Genomic DNA, 20,178 nt, shown 5'->3' with positions numbered 1-20,178 from the left:
GAGTACATCAGTACAGTGAGTTGGCTAATGGCTTAATAGCCATTAGCCAACTCACTGTACTGATGTACTCGGTCTAGTAAAACAGTAACACTGTAATTACCATTTTTGCCACTGTAATAATAGTCATAGCCAACATTGCCCCCACCATAGTAAACAGTAACACTGTGTATAGCCATTTTTCCCACTGTAATCAGTGGGAAAAATGGCTATACACACAGTATTACTGTTTACTAGTGCGGGGGCAATGTTGGCTATGACTATTATTACAGTGGCAAAAATGACAATTACAGTGTTACTGTTTTACTAGTGTGGGGGCAATGTTGGCTATGGCTATTAATAATAGCCATAGCCAACATTGCCCCCACACTAGTAAAACGGTAACACTGTAATTGCCATTTTTCCCACTGTAATGGTCCCAAAATTGTCCGATGTGTCCGCCATAATGTCGCGGTCACGAAAAAAAAAAAAAAAAAAAAAAAAAAAAAAAAATCGCTGATCGCCGCCATTAGTAGTAAAAAAAAAAAAAAAAAAAAAAAAAAAATAAATATATATATATAAATAAAAATGTAAAAAGACAAAACCTTTGTCTTGTGTTTTTTTTTTTACTGATCCGAAAATGATCCGATCCGTGACTCCTGATCCGAGGATCGATCCGTGAGTTTTTTGATCCGTTGCACCCCTAGAAAGGAAGGTACGTTTATACAATTGGAGATGATGGCAGCAAAGTGAGCTCATGGCTTTACCCTGCATGGACAAAGTACAGTAGGTTCACATTGCTGTAATACGATTTTGATCCAGCTTTCAGTGCAATTATATAGTGCTACTTGGATGCAACTTTGTTTCTGCAGTCTCCGCTCTAAGGCTGGATTCACACCTATACATTTTTAGTGCTTTTTGCAGATTTGGACTACAGTCCATTCAACATGGTTTTCTATGAAACACGTTCTGTAGTGCAAATCTGCAAAAAGCACAAAAAATGCATAGGTGTGAATCCAGCCTAATTCATCCCAAAGGTGTTCTATCGGGTTGAGGTCAGGACTCTGTGCAGGCCAGTCAAGTTCCTCCACTCCAAACTCTCTCATCCATGTCTTTATGGACCTTGCTTTGTGCACTGGTGAGCAGCCATGTTGGACCAGGAAGGGGCCATCCTAAAACTGTTCAAAGTTGGGAGCATGAAATTGTCCAAAATGTCTTGGTATGCTGATGCCTTAAGAGTTCCCTTCACTGAAACTAACCCAACCTCTGAAAAACAACCCCACACCATAATCCCCCCTCCAAATGATTTGGACCAATGCACAAAGCAAGGTCCATGAAGACTTGGATGAGCAAGTTTGGGGCGCAGGAACTTGACTGGCCTGCACAGTCCTGACCTGACCTCAACCCGATGGAACACTTTTGGGATGAATTCAAGAGGAGACAGCGAACAAAGCCTTCTCATCCACATCAGTGCCTGACCTCACACATGCACTTCTGGACGATTGGTCAAATATTCCCATAGACACACTCCTAAACCTTGTGAACAGCCTTCCCAGAAGAGTTGAAGCCGTTATAGAACCCTATTGCCCAAGACTGGGATGTCATTAATATTCATGTATGTGTAAAGGCAGGCGTCCCAATATTTCTGACAATATAGTGTGTATATAGAATGGTATATTACAGCTCACAGAGGAGCAGGGAAGGATTAGGACTCTGGTCTTGTTTTTACTGCTACCTGGGGTTCAATTAAGCTGGCCAAAAATAATTCATTTTCATTCATCCAGTGGGCTGAGAAAAAATGATTCCTACATCCACACAAATTAGGTGAATGGAGAAATCCCCTCCGACAGGACAATGTATTCAGACAGCAGTCAGAATATACCAATCAGCAGCTGTAGCCTCTTCCCGACAACCCTGGTCGTTGGTTGTAGGGGTCTAAGGGCAGGGGGGCTTTTCGGAATCTGGGAGCCCCCTTTAATAAGGGGGCCCCAGATCCTGCCCCCCCACCCTATGTGAATAAGTATGGGGTACATCTGAAAAAAAAAAAAAAAAGAAGTGTCAATAAAACACACTTAAAGTAATTTATTAGGCAGCTCCGGGGGTCTCTTCTGCCTTCTCCCCTCTCCGGCCTCTTCTGCCGGGTCTCCTCCGCTTTCTTCTGATGTTGACACAACGCTCTCTCCCGCTGCAATGCATTGTGCAACGACTTATATTGGCATGGGGCGGGGTCACCGGGTGATGTAATCTGGTGACCCCGCCCCTTATGATGTCACTACCCGGGGCATGATGGGGTGGTGATGTCATAAGGGGCGGGGTCACTGGATGACATCACCCGGTGACCCCGTCCCATGTCAATATAAGTCGTTGCGCACACGGCATTACAGTGGGAGAGAGCGTCGTGTCAACATCCAAAGAAGAGCAGAGGGAAGAAGACAACGGAGAAGACCGGGCAAGAACGATCAAACGAGCGGGCAAGAGAGCAGAAGCAAGCGGAGGAGACCCGGAAGAAGACAACGGAGAAGACCGGGCAAGAGCGAGCAAACGAGCGGGCAAGAGAGCAGAAGCAAGCGGAGGAGACCCGGCAGAAGACACCAGACAGCGGGAGAAGAACCGGAGAGAGCAGAGAAGAGGTCAGAGAGGGGAGAAGGCAAAAGAGACCCCCCGAAGCTGCTGAATAAATTACTTTAAAAACCTGTGTAGTGTGTTTTATTGTTGACACTTATCCCAGGTGAATGGGTAGGAGTACAATGTACCCCATGCTCATTCAAATATGGTGGGGGGCCGGGATCTGGGGCCCCCTTAATAAAACGGAGCTCCCAGATTCCGATAACCCCCTTCCCCCGCCTGCAGACCCCAACAACCAATGGCCAGGGTTGTCGGGAAGAGGTCCTTGTCAACATGGGACAAGGTGCTTTGGGGTTGGGAGGGTGCAGGGCTCCCCCTGCCCCAAAGCACGCCCCCCCCCCTTTGTTGAGGGCATGCGGCCTGGTACAGTTCAGGAGGAGGGTGTTCGCTTGTCCCCACCCCCTTTTCTGACCTGCCGGGCTGCGTGCTCGGATAAGGGTCTTGTATGGATTTTGAGGGGACCCCGACACGGTTTTTCGGCATGGTGGGTTGCCCTTAAAATCCATACCAGATAATACCGGGATCCGACTTCAGAAAAAAAGTAGTGCAGGAACTACTTTGAAATCGGCACGACTTAAAGTCGTGCCAATATGAATGGTAGTCATTGAAAATCGTGGAGAAGGACTTGTCATGCGATTTTGCAGTCCAAAATCGAGGGACAAGTCGCATAAGCGTGAAAGGGGTCTTACACTGTATTTTCAGGTTATGTGATGCCACATGGAAAATGTTACTTCCTATCTCTGTGACACCAGGACATGATGGTACAGACAATAAACATGGTCACACGTTTGAACCCTTCCCCATGCTATCAAATGGTGTTTTCGTTTTTATTGGAGGCTTTTAAAAAATATATTTTCCATCACAATTTTCTTACAGGAAGAAAGGGGAAAGTCCCAAATACACATTCCTACATTACCTATTTACACCTTCACCACTGTCTAAGGTTTCTAGAAACCTACAAACAGCGAACGTCAACCAATGTGTATCCAGTACAGTTTTATCAATCTCCTAAACTGTGGTGTAATAAGTCATCACCTGTACAATAGGGATTCTGTACGACAACTTTAAGAAAAATAAACAGGAGGTGATCTCACAGATGTCACGCTATATGTATTACAGCAGGCTGCCACCTGCATGCTTAAGTGAATCTGTGCCGCTGACAATGACATTTCTCCAACACAACCTGGAGGCACTTCCTTGTTGTAGAAGACGTGCAAGGAAAGATAAACTTTACCCAGAGCAGAAATTCAACTATTTACACGCCCGCTGTATCCTGCTTGCAGCTCTGGATTTTTCTAGTAAGGTCAACTATTCATCCACCATACCACACCCTACAATTCAATCATCAACATACTAATTTTATACCCTACGATGCCCTTTAAAAGTGATGAGATGATGAAATTACACTTTTCATGCATTCAGTTTTTTTCGGCATCGTAATTTTTGCATTGGTCCAGCTTTCAAAGCAGTCAATGATCCTGTCCTGATGACACTGCCTGTGCCTCTGAAGACAATGCAGCACTGAGTGAATGCTCCCTTCTCTCGCTTCCCTAAGTGTGCCATAGGCTTCCAGCCTTCCATGTGCAATAGTGATCCTTCTTGCCTTTCATGTACCATAGTGGCAAAATGAGGTTTCGCGTAGGGCAGGGATCCTCAAACTACAGCCCTCCAGCTGTTGCAGAACTACACATCCCACGAGGCATTGTAAAACTGACATTCACAGACATGACTAGGCATGATGGGAATTGTTCCTGAACAACTGGAGGGCCATATTTTGAAGACTCATGGCCTAGGGTTTCAAAAATCCTTGCACCAGCCCTATTGTAATGTCAGTTGGGTGGCAGCGGGAGCGTGGTGCTGCAACGTCCTTGGGGTGCTGGCATCTTCACATGGTGAGTGGGTGGCCTCGTATAAGGAGGCTGTGTCCGTGTGGAAGGTGAACACTGAGGGCAGCTGGGAGCCCAGTAGAGAGAAGAGCTTCACAGCCTCCTTGACCTCCAAAGTGGTGCGCACAAGCATCCCCGGAGTACCAAAGCCTGGACTCCATCTCTCAACATCCTCTCCACTCCAACATCAGGGCGTGCAGAGGAGGGACTGTGGATAGGGACAAGGCTAGGGGGGGGGGGGTCTGTCAGCCCCCCTTCCTCTAAACCTCCCTCTCTGTCCCCCACCCACTCAGCCCCACCACTCTAGTAGAAATGGAGTGCTCTGCAGTGTGTAGAGGGGTATCTAGGGGTGTAATCTGTGTGTGTGTGTGTGTGTGAGAGATATCTGGGGTTGTAATCAGGGTAGGGGTATTCTGGGGGGTACTGTGATCAGGGACCATCTACTGTAGTATTCAAAACAAGGAAGATGCCACTCCAGGTGAGTAGTCACTACAGTCCGATGCGCTGGGTGCAAGCCACGGATCGCCACTGATGAGCGATAGGAATAAAAGAACTACTGCACACCAAAGAAACGTTCCAACGATTTATTTCCAAAAATACAAAATGACAGCAAACAAAGACAGAGTGTCCGAACCCAGAAGGTGATGCGTACGTTTCACACAGACCTCAGTGCTTCTTCAAACCCTGAGAATCCTTTACTGGCAATGACCGCCTGAAATCTGGAACCCATGGACATTACCAAAGACTGGGTTTCTTCCTTTCTGATGCTTTTCCAGGCCCTAACTGTGGCCGTCTTCAGCGATGCCTTCCGCAAGAGAAATACATGCTTAATTGGGTTGAGATCAGGTGATTGACTCGGCCATTGCAGGATATTCCACTTTTCCTTTAAAGCTCCAAAGTTGCTTTTGCAGTGTGTTTTGCATAGGGGCAAACCTCAAGACCCACCTCTTCTGAAGGATCAGGATGACACCGGATGGAAAAAAGTGCCTTGAGGCGATTTAGTTCGCATTTGTAGCGCTATACAAGTTATTCACTCACTCACATTGCCTCCACTATGTTTTACAGATGACGTTGTGTGCTTTGGATCACAAGCTGTTCCAAGCCTTCTACCTCCTGTCATTCTGGTACAGGAGTAATCTTAGTTTCATCCGTCCAAAGAATGTTTTTCCAGAACTGGACTGACTTTTTTTAGATGTTTTTTGGCAAAGTCTAAACTGGCTTTTCTATTCAAGCCTATGAATGGTTTGCACCTCATGGTAAACTCAAATTGCTTGGGCGCAAGGTAAAAAATTTTACAATAATAAAAAAAAAAGTTTTTACCTTTTTTTTCCCCATTTTGATGACAGTTTCTTTAATGAGAAATCCAGGGTCCAAAATACACTGGATGTCTTCCCTGTGCTTCACTTAATGCCATGCACATCACACTGCATTACATTCTTTCCCGATTATGATGGCTGGTGAAAGGTCAAGGGGGACCCGGAAGTGACGTCCCAATAAGAAGCGCAGGAGATCGGATGTATGTCCACTCTCCTCCCTCCCCTCTACCTGGGCCTGCTGATGGGCATGGGGTGTGTGGAGAATTTGGGTGGCAGAACAGGCACCAGGACGAAATTTGTCGCCATGAGGGCCGGGGGTTGTCGAGCCCTAGCACACAGTATAAAATAAAACATTTTTTTTTTAAACCTTTATAAAATAGTATATACTCGAGCCTAATATAACAAGACACACATAGTAAAATACAGCACCACCATGCTCATATTCCCCATGCTGTCTATTATTCTCAATTAGAACACTCTTCTAAAGATCCATTTATAGCATGAACACTGGACCCTTTTTCAATTCGGACAGCGGCCGCCCCAGACATGTGTAAACTGGCTCTACGGAGAGTCAGTCACACTTGCCTGTCATGCAAATTGGATGCTGGGAAATCTGCATTTAATTTCACATCTGTGTAAACCCAGCCTAAGTGAGTGCCCACATTTACACAGTAGACCCATGATGGCTTTATGGGCGAGACATTCGGCCGACACCCGATCTGTCATGGTTCAGTCTGGAAATTAAAAATACAGCCCTTTTCTGGACCTGGACAGACTCAGAGCTAGGCGGATGTAAATGAACACAAGACTGTTTACAACCACCTGTCTATAGGGATGCATGGAGCTTCCATCAGGTCCGCCTGATAAACTTACAAGCATACCTGATCGGAATGCCCATGTGAAAGGGCAAACTGTATCCTTTATCAGGTACATTTTAGTCGTCTAAAATCGAATGGGTTTAGGTAAATTGTAATGCATTATTGAAACTTTTCTCTACAAGTTCCGAACTCAAATACTCCTGGAGTTAAAAAAAAAAAATAAAAAAAAAAAATCGAATATGTTATTTATGGTATCAAGGTTTGAACAAACTCACAGTCATAATGGGGCCAAGAATACACAGTGCTCTGGATGGTAGTCTGAAGGGAGGCATGTAATGCTGCAGAGTGCTCTGGACGGTGGTCTGAGGGAGAGGCCTGTAATGCACAGTGCTCTGGATGGTGGTCTGAGGGAGAGGCCTGTAATGCACAGTGCTCTGGATGGTGGTCTGAGGTGGCCTGTAATGCTACGCAGTGCTCTGGACGGTGGTCAGAGGCGGCCTGTAATGCACAGTGCTCTGCATGGTGGTCTGTAATGCTACGCAGTGCTCTGGACGGTGGTCTGAAAGGCCTGTAATGTTGGACAGTGGTGGATGGTGGTCTGAGGGAAGGCCTGCAATGCACAGTGCTCAGGGACGGTGGTCTGAAAGGCCTGTAATGTTGGACAGTGGTGGATGGTGGTCTGAGGGAAGGCCTGTAATGCACAGTGCTCTGGGACGTAGGTCCGAGAAGCCTGTAATGCTGCATAGTGCAGGATGGTGGTCTCAGGTCTGAAAAGAGGCATGTAATGTACAGTGCTCTGGATGCCGATGGTCAAAGGAGGCCTGTAATGTACAGAGTGGTCTGTACGGTAGTCTGAGGGGAGGCTTGCAATGTACACACTCACAGTGCTCTGCTGTGAACAGTCGTGAGTGGCACTCTTGTCATGAGGCCTGTAATGCACAGTGCTGCTCTGGACAGTTGTCTGAGGAGGCCTGTAATGCTGCAGTGCCAACAGCTAAGTAGTACACTACGGACTCACTTGCTGGGACCGGAAGCACTCACGGGCTCTACACCGGTGGAGCTTCATGGAAACAGGAAGTTCACAAGGGCAAACGTCCCTCCCTCACATTTTCGTTTAACTAAAATGGAATTGATTTTCGTCATAGTTTTAATCAGTGGACGAAAATGTGGTGTACTTTTCCTTTAGCTTTTGTCACAGTAAAAAAGGCACTGACAAAAATTGCCGAAAAGTTTTTATTTGACAAAATGAACACCGATTCACACCAGTGCGACTTCAAAGTCAATTATCAGTGCAATTTCCTCTCCTGATCACACTTCCCCACGTGCACGGCACACTCGGATCACCATGTCCTTAGGACAAAACTAAAATCAGATTGAGGTTAAGAACCAAGCACAGTGGCTAATTGCCATACAATCTGTTGTGTCTAATCACAATGCCAGTTATCGGCATACCTTTCCTCACGCCGACAATGAGGAGAGGAGAGCCGGTGAAGGGACATCTACACTGATTATCAGAGTCCCGATTACCAGTGCAGTCCCATCAGCGCCCACTGGTGCAGCCTCTCAGCGTCCACCCGTGAAGGACAAAAATTAGTTATCCATTTGCAAAATTTTTGAACTATGAAAAACGTTTTTTTTCCTCCAAATTTTTGGTTTGTTTTCATGTATTAAGCAACCGCTTCAATACCAGGCACTTACGCCCCTTCCTGCCCAAGCCAATTTTCAACTTTCTGCGCTGTCGCTGTTTAAATGACAATTGTGCGGTCATGTTACACTGTACCCAAACATTTTTATAATTTTGTTCCCACAAATAGAGCTTTCTTTTGGTGGTATTTGATCGCCTCTGGGGTTTTTAATTTTTGCTATACAAATAAAAAAAGACCGAAAATTTTGAAAAAAATACCTTTTTTTCTGTTATAAAATGTTGTAAATAAGTACGTTTTCTCCTTCACTGATGGGCACTGATAAGGCAGACGCCAATGAGGTGGCACCGACGATGGGCACTGATATGCGACACTGATGGGCACTGGTAGGCGGCACTATTGGATGGCACTGATATGCAGCACTGATGGGCATTGGTAGACGGCACTCATGGGTGGCACTGGTGGTGGGCACTGATGGGCTGCAATGGTGGGTACATATGGGTGGCATCAATAGGCACACTGATAGGCAGCACTGCTGGGCATCGATACATGGCACTGATATCCAGCACTGATGGGTATCCCTGGTGGCACTGGCAGAGATTTTGGGTGGGCACTGCCACTGGTTGGCAGCTGCCTGGGCATTGATTGGCAGCTGCCTTGGCACAGATTGGCATTCCATGGTGGTCTAGGGGGCATACCTGGTGGTCCAGTGTGGATGCCCATCCCTGGTGGTCCTGGGCGGCATGCTGGTGGTCCTGTGATCCGAGGGGGGTCCTGCACTGATAAACTATCAGCACGTACCCCCCCTGTCAGGAGAGCAGCCGATCGGCTCTCCTCTACTCGCGTCTGTCAGACGCGAGTGAGGAAAAGCCGATCAGCTGCTCTTCCTGTTTACCATGTGATCAGCCGGAGGCTCTTTACTGAGATCGATGTAGCAGTGTGTCAGACTGACACACCGCACCAACGATCGCCGTGATGTGCACACCCTCGGGCGTGCGGCGGCTGTTATCCTACAGGACATCAATAGACGTCCAGTCAGGATAACGAAACCACTTCCCAGACGTCAATTTACTATTGACCGGGCGGAAAGTGGTTAAATACCACTGAAAGAAAGCTCCATTTGTGCAAAAAAAAAAAAAAAAATCATATGGGTACAATGTTGCGTGGCCACGCAATTGTTTTTGAAAGCGTGACAGCGCTGAAAATTGGTGCAGGCAGGAAGGGGGTAAAAGTGCACAGTAGGCAAGTCGCACAGAAATAGTGCAGGAACCTTATTCTAAGTCTCAGCAATTTAAATAGTTCCTTTGAAGCAAATGGGGTGCGACCTGTGATGCGACTTTAATCAGTCAAGACGCATGACAAGTCGCACTGGTGTGCGCCAGGACTTTGTTCTGCTTTGTTTAACTAAGCTGGACATCAGCTTAGGTTTCAGCAATAAAAAGCAACAAATGATAACAGTTACTTTTCTATGTTGCTCCTACTGATGAAGCATGTGAAGGCCAAATGCGGCTGGTGACCTCACATGTTAGGCTCTGGATAAGAAATGGAGGTCATATTTGCAGAGGACGCCAGTGAAGATATTTTATCTAACAGTACACATTTGTAACATTAGAAGACTCAGCCATATCTTGGCACATATATACATTTACTAGAAATATATTTTTAGTAACTGTACCATGGTTAATAATATGTACCTCAGGCATAAATAGGATATCCATAGCCCCTCAGATTTAGAAGTCACCGGGGGTGAACTGGATCTTTTTTGGAGTTACAGCACACAGCATCATATATGGGATGTTTTAGTCATGTGCTTTCGATGCTGGGTGGGGGAGGTGGTCTGTGAGGTCAGAAAAAGCTGACTATTGTTTTCCAATGAAGAATGTCTGACTTGTTTGATAATTCCTGCATCCCACTAAACGGCTCGCATCAGCAAATGCTTTGTAGTATTGCGAAAGTTCAGCTTATGAAGAAATTCTTTAACCATGTAACTTGTTAGTAATATAAACAGTTGTACAGATGGCGACAATACAATTGGATTGGCTTCAGGCAGTCCCTAGTCGTCACTTCCAACAATGGAATTACTAATTTCATATCCCTGACAGCAGAGATTTTTTTCTCAGAAAATAGGTGCAGGAACTCAACCACGACCCCGTTAAGATTTCACAAACAGTAGAAGGGTCTTAAAGGGGCATTAAATACCAGGATTGCATTACATACAGAGTGCAGAGTTCAGGGGGGGTTACACACAGAGTGCCGAGCTGTCACTTGTAAACACAGAAACCAGACTTCTGTGTTTACAAGTGATTGTGGTGAGCAGGCACCAAGGGGGTCTGAGCCAGAGGTGGTGGAACTGAGTTCCCCAAGTTCCCCCTGAAAAAAAGCCATGCCTGACAGTAATTACATCTTCACAGAGATGCACATTTACTTAAAGGGCCAGTTCACCCAAACCTGATTTAGTTATAGGTCAAGTGACATGGAAAGGTCACCCTGCTGCTCCCAATAACAGTGCATGATTTCCGTCTCAGAGGGGAGTTTGCACCCCACTTATGGCTTTTTCCTTCTCCTCGGGAATAATCCAGAAAACTGACTGAAAAAAAACTGAGACAGTTGAACCCTCAAGGCCAGACTGGGCAAAGCAAAGGACAAATCTGCAAATTACATAAAAAAACACTTGCAGTTGACTCCTTTAAAGGTTAAATGCTTGTTAACCACTCGAGCTCCAGAAGATTTTAGCCCCTTCATGACCAAGCCATTTTTTCCCATTCGGCACTACGCTAATATATACAGTGCCTTGCGAAAGTATTCGGCCCCCTTGAGCTTTGCGACCTTTTGCCACATTTCAGGCTTCAAACATAAAGATATAAAACTGTAATTTTTTTGGAAGAATCAACAAGTGGGACACAATCATGAAGTGGAACGAAATTTATTGGATATTTCAAACTTTAACAAATAAAAAACTGAAAAATTGGGCGTGCAAAATTATTTAGCCCCTTTACTTTCAGTGCAGCAAACTCTCTCCAGAAGTTCAGTGAGGATCTCTGAATGATCCAATGTTGACCTAAATGACTAATGATGATAAATAGAATCCACCTGTGTGTAATCAAGTTTCCGTATAAATGCACCTGCACTGTGATAGTCTCAGAGGTCCGTTTAAAGTGCAGAGAGCATCATGAAGAACAAGGAACACACCAGGCAGGTCCGAGATACTGTTGTGAAGAAGTTTAAAGCCGGATTTGGATACAAAAAGATTTCCCAAGCATTAAACATCCCAAGGAGCACTGTGCAAGCGATAATATTGAAATGGAAGGAGTATCAGACCACTGCAAATCTACGAAGACCTGGCCGTCCCTCTAAACTTTCAGCTCATACAAGGAGAAGACTGATCAGAGATGCAGCCAAGAGGCCCATGATCACTCTGAATGAACTGCAGAGATCTACAGCTGAGGTGGAAGACTCTGTCCATAGGACAACAATCAGTCGTATACTGCACAAATCTGGCCTTTATGGAAGAGTGGCAAGAAGAAAGCCATTTCTTAAAGATATCCATAAAAAGTGTTGTTTAAAGTTTGCCCAAGCCACCTGGGAGACACACCAAACATGTGGAAGAAGGTGCTCTGGTCAGATGAAACCAAAATCGAACTTTTTGGCAACAATGCAAAACTTTATGTTTGGCGTAAAAGCAACACAGCTCATCACCCTGAACACACCATCCCCACTGTGAAACATGGTGGTGGCAGCATCATGGTTTGGGCTGCTTTTCTTCAGCAGGGGCAGGGAAGATGGTTAAAATTGATGGGAAGATGGATAGAGCCAAATACAGGACCATTCTGGAAGAAAACCTGATGGAGTCTGCAAAAGACCTGAGACTGGGACGGAGATTTGTCTTCCAACAAGACAATGATCCAAAACATAAAGCAAAATCTACAATGGAATGGTTCACAAATAAACATATCCAGGTGTTAGAATGGCCAAGTCAAAGTCCAGACCTGAATCCAATCGAGAATCTGTGGAAAGAACTGAAAACTGCTGTTCACAAACGCTCTCCATCCAACCTCACTGACCTCGAGCGGTTTTGCAAGGAGGAATGGGCAAAAATTTCAGTCTCTCGATGTGCAAAACTGATGGAGACATACCCCAAGCGACTTGCAGCTGTAATCGCAGCAAAAGGTGGCGCTACAAAGTATTAACTTAAGGGGGCTGAATAATTTTGCACGCCCAATTTTTTGGTTTTTTATTTGTTAAAAAAGTTTGAAATATCCAATAAATTTCATTCCACTTCATGATTGTGTCCCACTTGTTGATTCTTCAAAAAAAAATTACAGTTTTATATCTTTATGTTTGAAGCCTGAAATGTGGCAAAAGGTCGCAAAGTTCAAGGGGGCCGAATACTTTCGCAAGGCACTGTATATATTTTTTCCATAATAAACACAAATGTACATCAGCAAAGCCAATACCTGGCCCCAGTAGCATAAAAAATGTCAAACATTCTACAGATATCCTGGGGTGACCATCAACAGTTAGCTGGCAGGGCTCACCCTCCAAGGGTAAACCGGTATTGACACAACTCGCATGAGACATTATGCTGTAAAGGGAACGATTGGATCCTCAGGGGTGGCAGTCAAGTGGTGGGAAAGCATCCTAATCGGCGGTAGAGGATTCTGTCAACCACTTAGTCCATACTGTGTCATATTTTTTGGACAGCCTCTATGTATATAGGTGTCCTTGTAAGCATTGCACTATAACTGGTAATTGCGTGATCATGCGATACTGTACCCAACATAAAGCTTTCTTTTGGTGGTATTTGATCACCACTGGGGTTTTTTTTTTTTTTTGCGCTATAAACAAAAAAGAACGAACATTTTGCAAATAACATTTTTACTTTCTGCTATCAAACATTTTTTTTTAATCTAATTTCTTGATAAATTTTGGCCAAAATGGATTCTGCTTTACAAGTCTATTGTAAAAAAAATAATCAATAAGTGTATATTGATTTGCATCAAAGTTATAGCGCCTACAAACTATATTATACACATACAGGACTAGCAATGGCGGTGATTGCAATAGTGCGGTGGACAATCTGACACTAAGTGGCGCTGGGGGGGGGGGTGTTGTCACCGACATCACCTGTGACATTAATACAGTGGTAAGAATACATACTGTGACTGTAATGGCTGGGAAGAGGATAATTAGAGCTGGGCAATTTTTTCCCTCCCAAAAAAACTGAATATATATATATATATATATATATATATATATATATATATATATATATATATATATAAAAAATGCAATTTAAAATTCAAATCGAGTTTTTTTTATTTATTTTATTTAGATGGACACCGCGCCGGTCCTGAGGAGTTTTTAGGCAAGGCCGTGACTTCCTGCCTCGCGGACTTGCCTAAAAACTCCTGCCTGCGGGTCCTCAGGATCGGTGCGGTGTCAGCGCCGGTCCTGGGGAAAAACAAAACAAAAAATTGGAAATCGATTTTCTGAAAATCGGAATCGATTTGATGTCGCAATTCGATTCAAAACGATTTTTTCCCAGCCCTACTACCAATGTGTGTACTGTGTGTTGTTTTTACCAAGAGATCTCAGTTTCTCATCCCTGCTTTGCTTTTAGCTCTGTATAGAGCTCTGTGTTGATCAACGGACCAATCAGCATGTCTGGGCCATGACTGGGGGTGTCAGAGGCAGGCTGCTGAGCATTGAGAGCTCCACATAAAGAGGTTGTAAAAGGAAAAAAAATGTTTCATAATAAGCATCCTTTACCTGCAGACATTCCTCTTTTCACTTCCTCATTGTTTGTTTTTGCTCAGAAGTTGCTCTATTTCTTCTCTGTTCTGTTCACTTCCTGCTTGTCTGATTGTCACTCACCACCGTGAAGGGAGGCTTTACTGCGGTGGTCAGTGACGTGATCGCCCCCTCCTGGGAACTACATCTGTGCGGCAGGACGCTCTCTACGTGTTAGAGACTTTAACCACTTGCTGCCCGCCAATGACATATTGACGTCTGCAAAGTGGTTGTAGAATCCTGACTGGACATCATATGACGTCCTCAGGATTCGGGGGCGCGCATCGCGGCGATCGTTGTTGCGGGGTGTCAGTCTGACACCCCGCAACACCGATCAAGGTAAAGAGTCTCTCACGGAGACTCTTTACCACGTGATCAGCCGTGTCCAATCACGGCTGTTCACGTGTCTGTCAGACGCGAGTAGAGGAGAGCCGATCGGCTGCTCATGTGACAGGGGGGGGTTTGTGCTGATCGATCATCAGCACAGCCCCCGAGGATGCCCACTGGACCACCAGGGATGGCCATATAGACCACCAGAAAAAAAAAAGAAAAGAAAAAAGAGGATGCCACTCTAGATCACCAGGGATGAGGACACAAAAAATGGACGGCAATCAGTGCCGCAATGATGCCAATCAGTGCCCACAATGGGCATCACTGATTGGCATCCATTAGTACAACACATGCAATAGTGCCCATCTATGCCCATCCATGCCACCTATCAGTGCCCATCCATGCAGCCTATCAGTGCCCATCCATGCCGCCTATCCGTGCCGCCTATCTCTAGCTCTATTTGTGGGAACAAAATGATAAAAATTTAGTTTGGGTACAGTGTAGCATGACCGCGCAATTGTCATTCAAAGTGCAACAGCGCTGAAAGCTAAAAATTGGTCTGGGCGGGAAGGTGTATAAGTGCCCTGTATGGAAGTGGTTAAGGAGGTGTGAATTACTGGGCGTGTCGCAATGCATACTGGGAAATGTAGTTCTTACCCGAACGAGCGCCGCAAACCAGGAAGTGAATGAGAGAACAGAAACTAGAACGCCGGAGGTGATATAGATGAAGGAATTTAATAGGTATTTACTTGTTTTTTAGCAGAATCATTACACTATTCTGTCTCTCTACCTTGCAGACATTAATTTTAGGCAAAACATTTTTTTCCCCTTTTTAACTCCTTTAACCCATTGAACCCACTTTAGCACGCGTGCATTGCCCATGGTTTTGGTTGCTTGCAGAGTGGTCACAGTTACTTGAAAAGGTTGGAATGGGCAGGTGCTATGCCAACAAAAAGTGACAGTGGGCCTAATCGATGCAGCAAAGCATCGTGGTCATGCCATGTGTACACCATGAGATACTGCAGCCAACAGGGGGGTCTGGCGGTAAAAAACATGGCTCACCACATGGTTTTACCACTCCTCATGTGAAGGAGCCCTATAACTGATCTCAAATGCAGAAACAATCAAGCTGCCTAATATGTGTCCCCCACAACCAGAATCTGATGCATTGTGGGTGTCACATGTGTACAATCATAGTACGGGGACACTGACATTGTCCTTTATTTACACCGGTCAGCCTGCACACCTTCTATAATCAGAATACAGCACTCATCAATACTGCAACAGCCGTGCATGGCAACCAATCACCTTCTAGCTTTCATTGGAAAACCTCACTGAACAAGCTGAAGCTAGAAGCCGATTGGTCGTCATGCACAGCTGTTCTGATAACCCCTTCCCCAGTATTGTACACTATAGTGAGGACACGCCAGGGCTGTCCTGTATGACTCCCATATGTCAGTCCTGTACACTCCTCTGCCTGTCAGGGAGGGACTGAGCCCAGCCCTGTCATAGGACCCTCACATTCCCTGTCACCTGCTCTACTCACAGCGCCGGTGAAGATATCCTCCCCCTCGGTGTCGCTGTCAGTGCCCGCAGCCTCCTCATCCTCATCTAGTTCCGGGGGATCCCGCTGCGCCGCTCCACTTTCATCCGCCATCACTCTAGCAGCCGGAAGCGGGAAGATTACACAGGAACTCCGGTGAGTAGCGGACAGGGGGCGGCGCCGGACTGACGTCACCGAGAAGAAAAAAAATAAACCCAAAACAAATGAACGACAGCGGCCACGTGCGGTCGGTATGGGGAACAGCATGTACCCGGGGCTTTCACAGACCTCCGCCCAACTTCCATTCTTCCAGTTCAGAGCTCAGTCAGATGAGCTCATAGTGTCAGAATAATTATGTAATATTAATGATTGTATATGAGCAACAATTATCACTTCTTGCCTGGGTAATTTTTTTATTTTTTGCACACTTTTTTTGCTAGAAATGACTGTACTATCCACCCCCTCCCAAGGAAGTATATATTTTCTGAAAGGAGAGACCCTGTAAAATAAAATGGTGGTAGTTGCAATTTATTTTTCTCACTCAATATTTACGTAGTTATAAGTCAGTTTGATGAAAGCACACAGCGTTTATTAGGGTCAGTTAGGCTGCCAGGGAAATAAGAGGGGCTTTTAATCAGCTATTATCTGGAAATAAGAGCGTGCATAGCAAAAAAAAGCCAAATCGAGCCAATCATGTCCTGACACATCTAACACATAATCATTCAGCAGCGTTCCCAGCAGCCTACGAAGAGGATTGCTGTGACCATCCAGGCACTTTACTTGCCAAGGTCTGGATTTTGTTTGCTTCTGTTTGTTGCCAGGGACTGCAGATAGAGCAACAGGGAAAAAATGACCATATACCAAGAAAGGATAATTGATGGACAGTGCAGTACTAACCACAGATGGTTATGATTGGTTTTATGTTCATCTAATCCTTACTTCTGGTGAGTGCATCCCCTAAAGGGGAGTCCCCGTCCCCCCCCCCACGTGGTGAACATCTCTTGGTGAAAGGAGCACTGTGCACAGATTGACGAATAACCACATCCATCCTCTCCTGCATTACTACTGTTTCCTATATGCAACACATATATTTCAAACGGGTGTTTGATTGGAGCACTGCTACAGTGCTATTTTGAACTCTGGGACTTTGGGAGTTTTAATAATACTGTTTTATTCATTTTTACTGGTTTTTAAAGTGGAGGTTCCCCCTAAAAAAAAATTCTAACAATACATTGAGAAGACTGATTACACTGCGGGTATGCTGTTTTTTTTTTTTTTCATACATACCTCGATATCGCCGTTTCATCCCTCGGCTTCTGGGTATGATTCTTTCGGGTCTGGGAGTTCCTAGTTGGTTGACGTTCCTCCGACCGACGCATACTTGACGTCACGACTTTCTGAAAGAAGCCGAACGTCGCTGCGCAGGCGCCGTATAGAGCCGACTCTATACGGCGCCTGCACATTGACGTTCGGCTTCTGTCGGAAAGTCGTGACGCGCAGTATGCGCCGGTCGGAGGAACGTCAATCAACTAGGAATGCCCAGTCCAGCAAGAATCATACCCGGAAGCCGAGGGATGAAACGGCGATAACGAGGTATGTACGAAAAAAAAAAAAAAACCCCAGCATACCCGCAGTGTAATCAGTCTTCTCAATGTATTGTTAGAATTTTTTTTTAGGGGGAACCTCCACGTTAAGCAGCTGCTTTATGTTCTAGTAACCACATCATATTGTTATATTATCTATATTGCTTTGTCCTGAGCGCTGAGCGGTGCTCTTTTTAGTTAGGGCAGTTTTAGCACCATCCTCGTTTAGTTATTTGTCAAATGCAAATTTTCAGGAGAAAAATATACTAAAAGGAATATAGTACACACAAACTTATTAAATTGGGGTTGCATCGAGTAAAATAGATACCAAACATGTCAAGTCCTAAAATTGAACACACCTGCGGAATCACAAAAAACGACAGTACCCAAAATGTTCCATAGGCAATGCTCTAAAAGGCCCTAGAATTATTGCTCTCACTCTGACGTTCACAATGATACCTCACATGTGCGGCGCAATTGATGTTCACATACACATGCTCACCCTACGCTGTGCTTTTAATTTGGGGTGTGTGGGATTGACAGTGCTTTGGTGTTGCTTTGCAGCCTGAAATTAAGACAGACAAAGTTTCTGTTTTATCAAACTGAATTTACTCAGCGCAACTTATAACATCCAAGTGAAGGATGTAACACCAACATTTGGCGTTGGAAAAAGGATCACCCCCTCCCCTCCTAAAAATAACTTGTAAACTCAGTCTGGTTTAGGTAATCACCTTCTCAATGGCACACAAAGCCATTTCACTTTCAACTATGAGCAGCTGTGGTCATTTTGATTAGCTCAGCATGAAAAGAGCTTTCCTGGAACATTTCAGTCCCTGGTAGTGCAACTGAAGCAAACAATCAAGTATGGGTGCCACCAGGCACTGTCAAAACATCCACAGGGCAAAGTTGTGTGCAAAAAATAAAAACCGCAGCAGTGATCAAATACCACCAAAAGAAATCTCTATTTGTGGGAACAAAATTATAAAAAAAACTTGTTTGGGTACAGTGTAGCATGACCACGCAATTGTCATTCAAATTGCAACAGTGATGAAAATTGGCTTTGGCAGGAAGGGGGTGTAAGTGCCTGGTATTGAAGTGGTTAAGTAAATAATAAATGAAAACATCCACTATGAATCATGTGCATTAAAACATGAAAGTGAAAATCACACACATAAAATGCACGAATAAAGTAAAAAGTCTTTTAACTCCAGAAATCTGTTTATCCTATTTTTTCATCCGTCTGCAGAGCGGATCGGGTGAACACTAACAGACGTCCGTGTTCATCCGATCCCCCCATAGGAGAGAGCGGAGATCTGACAGGGCGGTCCCTGCACGATGTGCAGGGACCGCCCTGTCATCTGCCAGCTCAGCGGGGATCAACAGGGTGATCCCCGCTGAGTAAGCGGATGAGACATGTACGGATCCTCACGGGATCCGTACATGTAAAAGGGGCCTTAAAAAGAAAATCAATGCAGCCACCACCAGGGCTGCTGATAGGCCAGTACAACTGGCCCTGTTGTACCGGGCCCGGCCAGCAGGGGGGCCCGGGAACCTGATCAGATGAGTAATTTAATGTAAAAAAAAAAATCATCCAGCCATGTCCCTTAACGTCGATCTGCCAAGCCGCCTACCAACCCCTCGCCCTGTTTATATTTTACGTTTTTTTATTTTTTATGTTCGCTAATTGAAGTCTTAGGTGGCTGCAGAAATATTTTGTGTATTTTGGGAGGGGACGAATTCCTCGTCCGCGCCGCTCCTCCTGCTGGCTCAAGTCCCGGCCAGCGCGTAGTCTGGTGCTGCGGAGTGATTCCTTCCTGCCTCTGACTCTGAGTCTCTCCGCGTGACTTGAGAAGTAGCAGTAAGGAGACTCAGGCGAGCAGCGGCAGCAGAGGATATCAACAGCCTGCCTTAAGTCCAGGCAGCAGCAGCCATCAGGGAAGAAGTGAATCCTTGGGACCAGGCAGCTAAAAATTACACAGGTGTGTGCTTGGGGGGGGGGGGGGGCGGCTTCAATATCTACATGAGACCGGATCGCTCTTACTGTAGATCGCATGGCACTGTACACACACCACCCCCTTCCACATTTGTTTCTGCTGGGAGGTGAGCAGGGGCGGACTGACCATTGAGTCACTCGGGCACTGCCCGAGGGCCCCATGCCACTAGGGGGCCCCATCCGGGTTGCCAGGCTCAGTAAAACCAGGGACAGTATGTAAAAATCTGTGGTTTTTTTAGATCTGTCCCTGATATGTCCGAAAATGACATGCTTTTAATGTAAATATCCCAAGATTTTAGCTGCCCGCCTCTGCACTACCTCCTGGCGTGGTGGCCATCTGTAAGCCAGAGGGGCCCCATAATCTTCTATTGCCCGGGGGCCCCATGAGTTGTCAGTCCGCCCCTGGAGGTGAGCACTAAGCAGCCTTTGGAGGAGATGGGGGCGCTGTGTGTGTGTACAGTGCAATGCAATCTACAGTAAGAACGATCCGGTCTCATGTACTATAAAGACCAGCACTCTTCTGACAGGAGGGGAGAACAAAACCTCTTTCTGGCTGTGTTGGCATTGGCAAATGTAATGGGGATTTGGGGAGTGTGATATGTGTGAGGAGGAAGAATGGGGGGATATGTGCTGGGAGGAGAGATTGGGGGGGGCAGTGGGGTAATTTAGAGGGGG

The 20,178-nt window shown here is 45.6% G+C and overlaps 1 protein-coding gene across 1 annotated transcript in view; it reads right to left on the bottom strand.

The window, feature by feature from the left end:
* SNX1 (sorting nexin 1) overlaps nt 1-16,094 on the bottom strand; it is a 73,114-nt gene extending 57,020 nt beyond the window's left edge. Inside the window, exon 1 of the mRNA XM_040342921.1 lies at nt 15,931-16,094. Within this exon, the coding sequence (XP_040198855.1) occupies nt 15,931-16,041 (111 nt within the window). The 5' untranslated portion in view covers nt 16,042-16,094. The remainder of the gene's footprint in view (nt 1-15,930) is intronic.
* Nucleotides 16,095-20,178: the final 4,084 nt, after the last annotated feature.

This window comes from Rana temporaria, chromosome 3, assembly GCF_905171775.1.
Source record: "Rana temporaria chromosome 3, aRanTem1.1, whole genome shotgun sequence".
In the NCBI taxonomy this organism is placed as follows: domain Eukaryota; kingdom Metazoa; phylum Chordata; class Amphibia; order Anura; family Ranidae; genus Rana; species Rana temporaria.
Note: the sequence above shows the minus strand (reverse complement) of the source record. Positions and strands in the feature narration are given on the sequence as shown.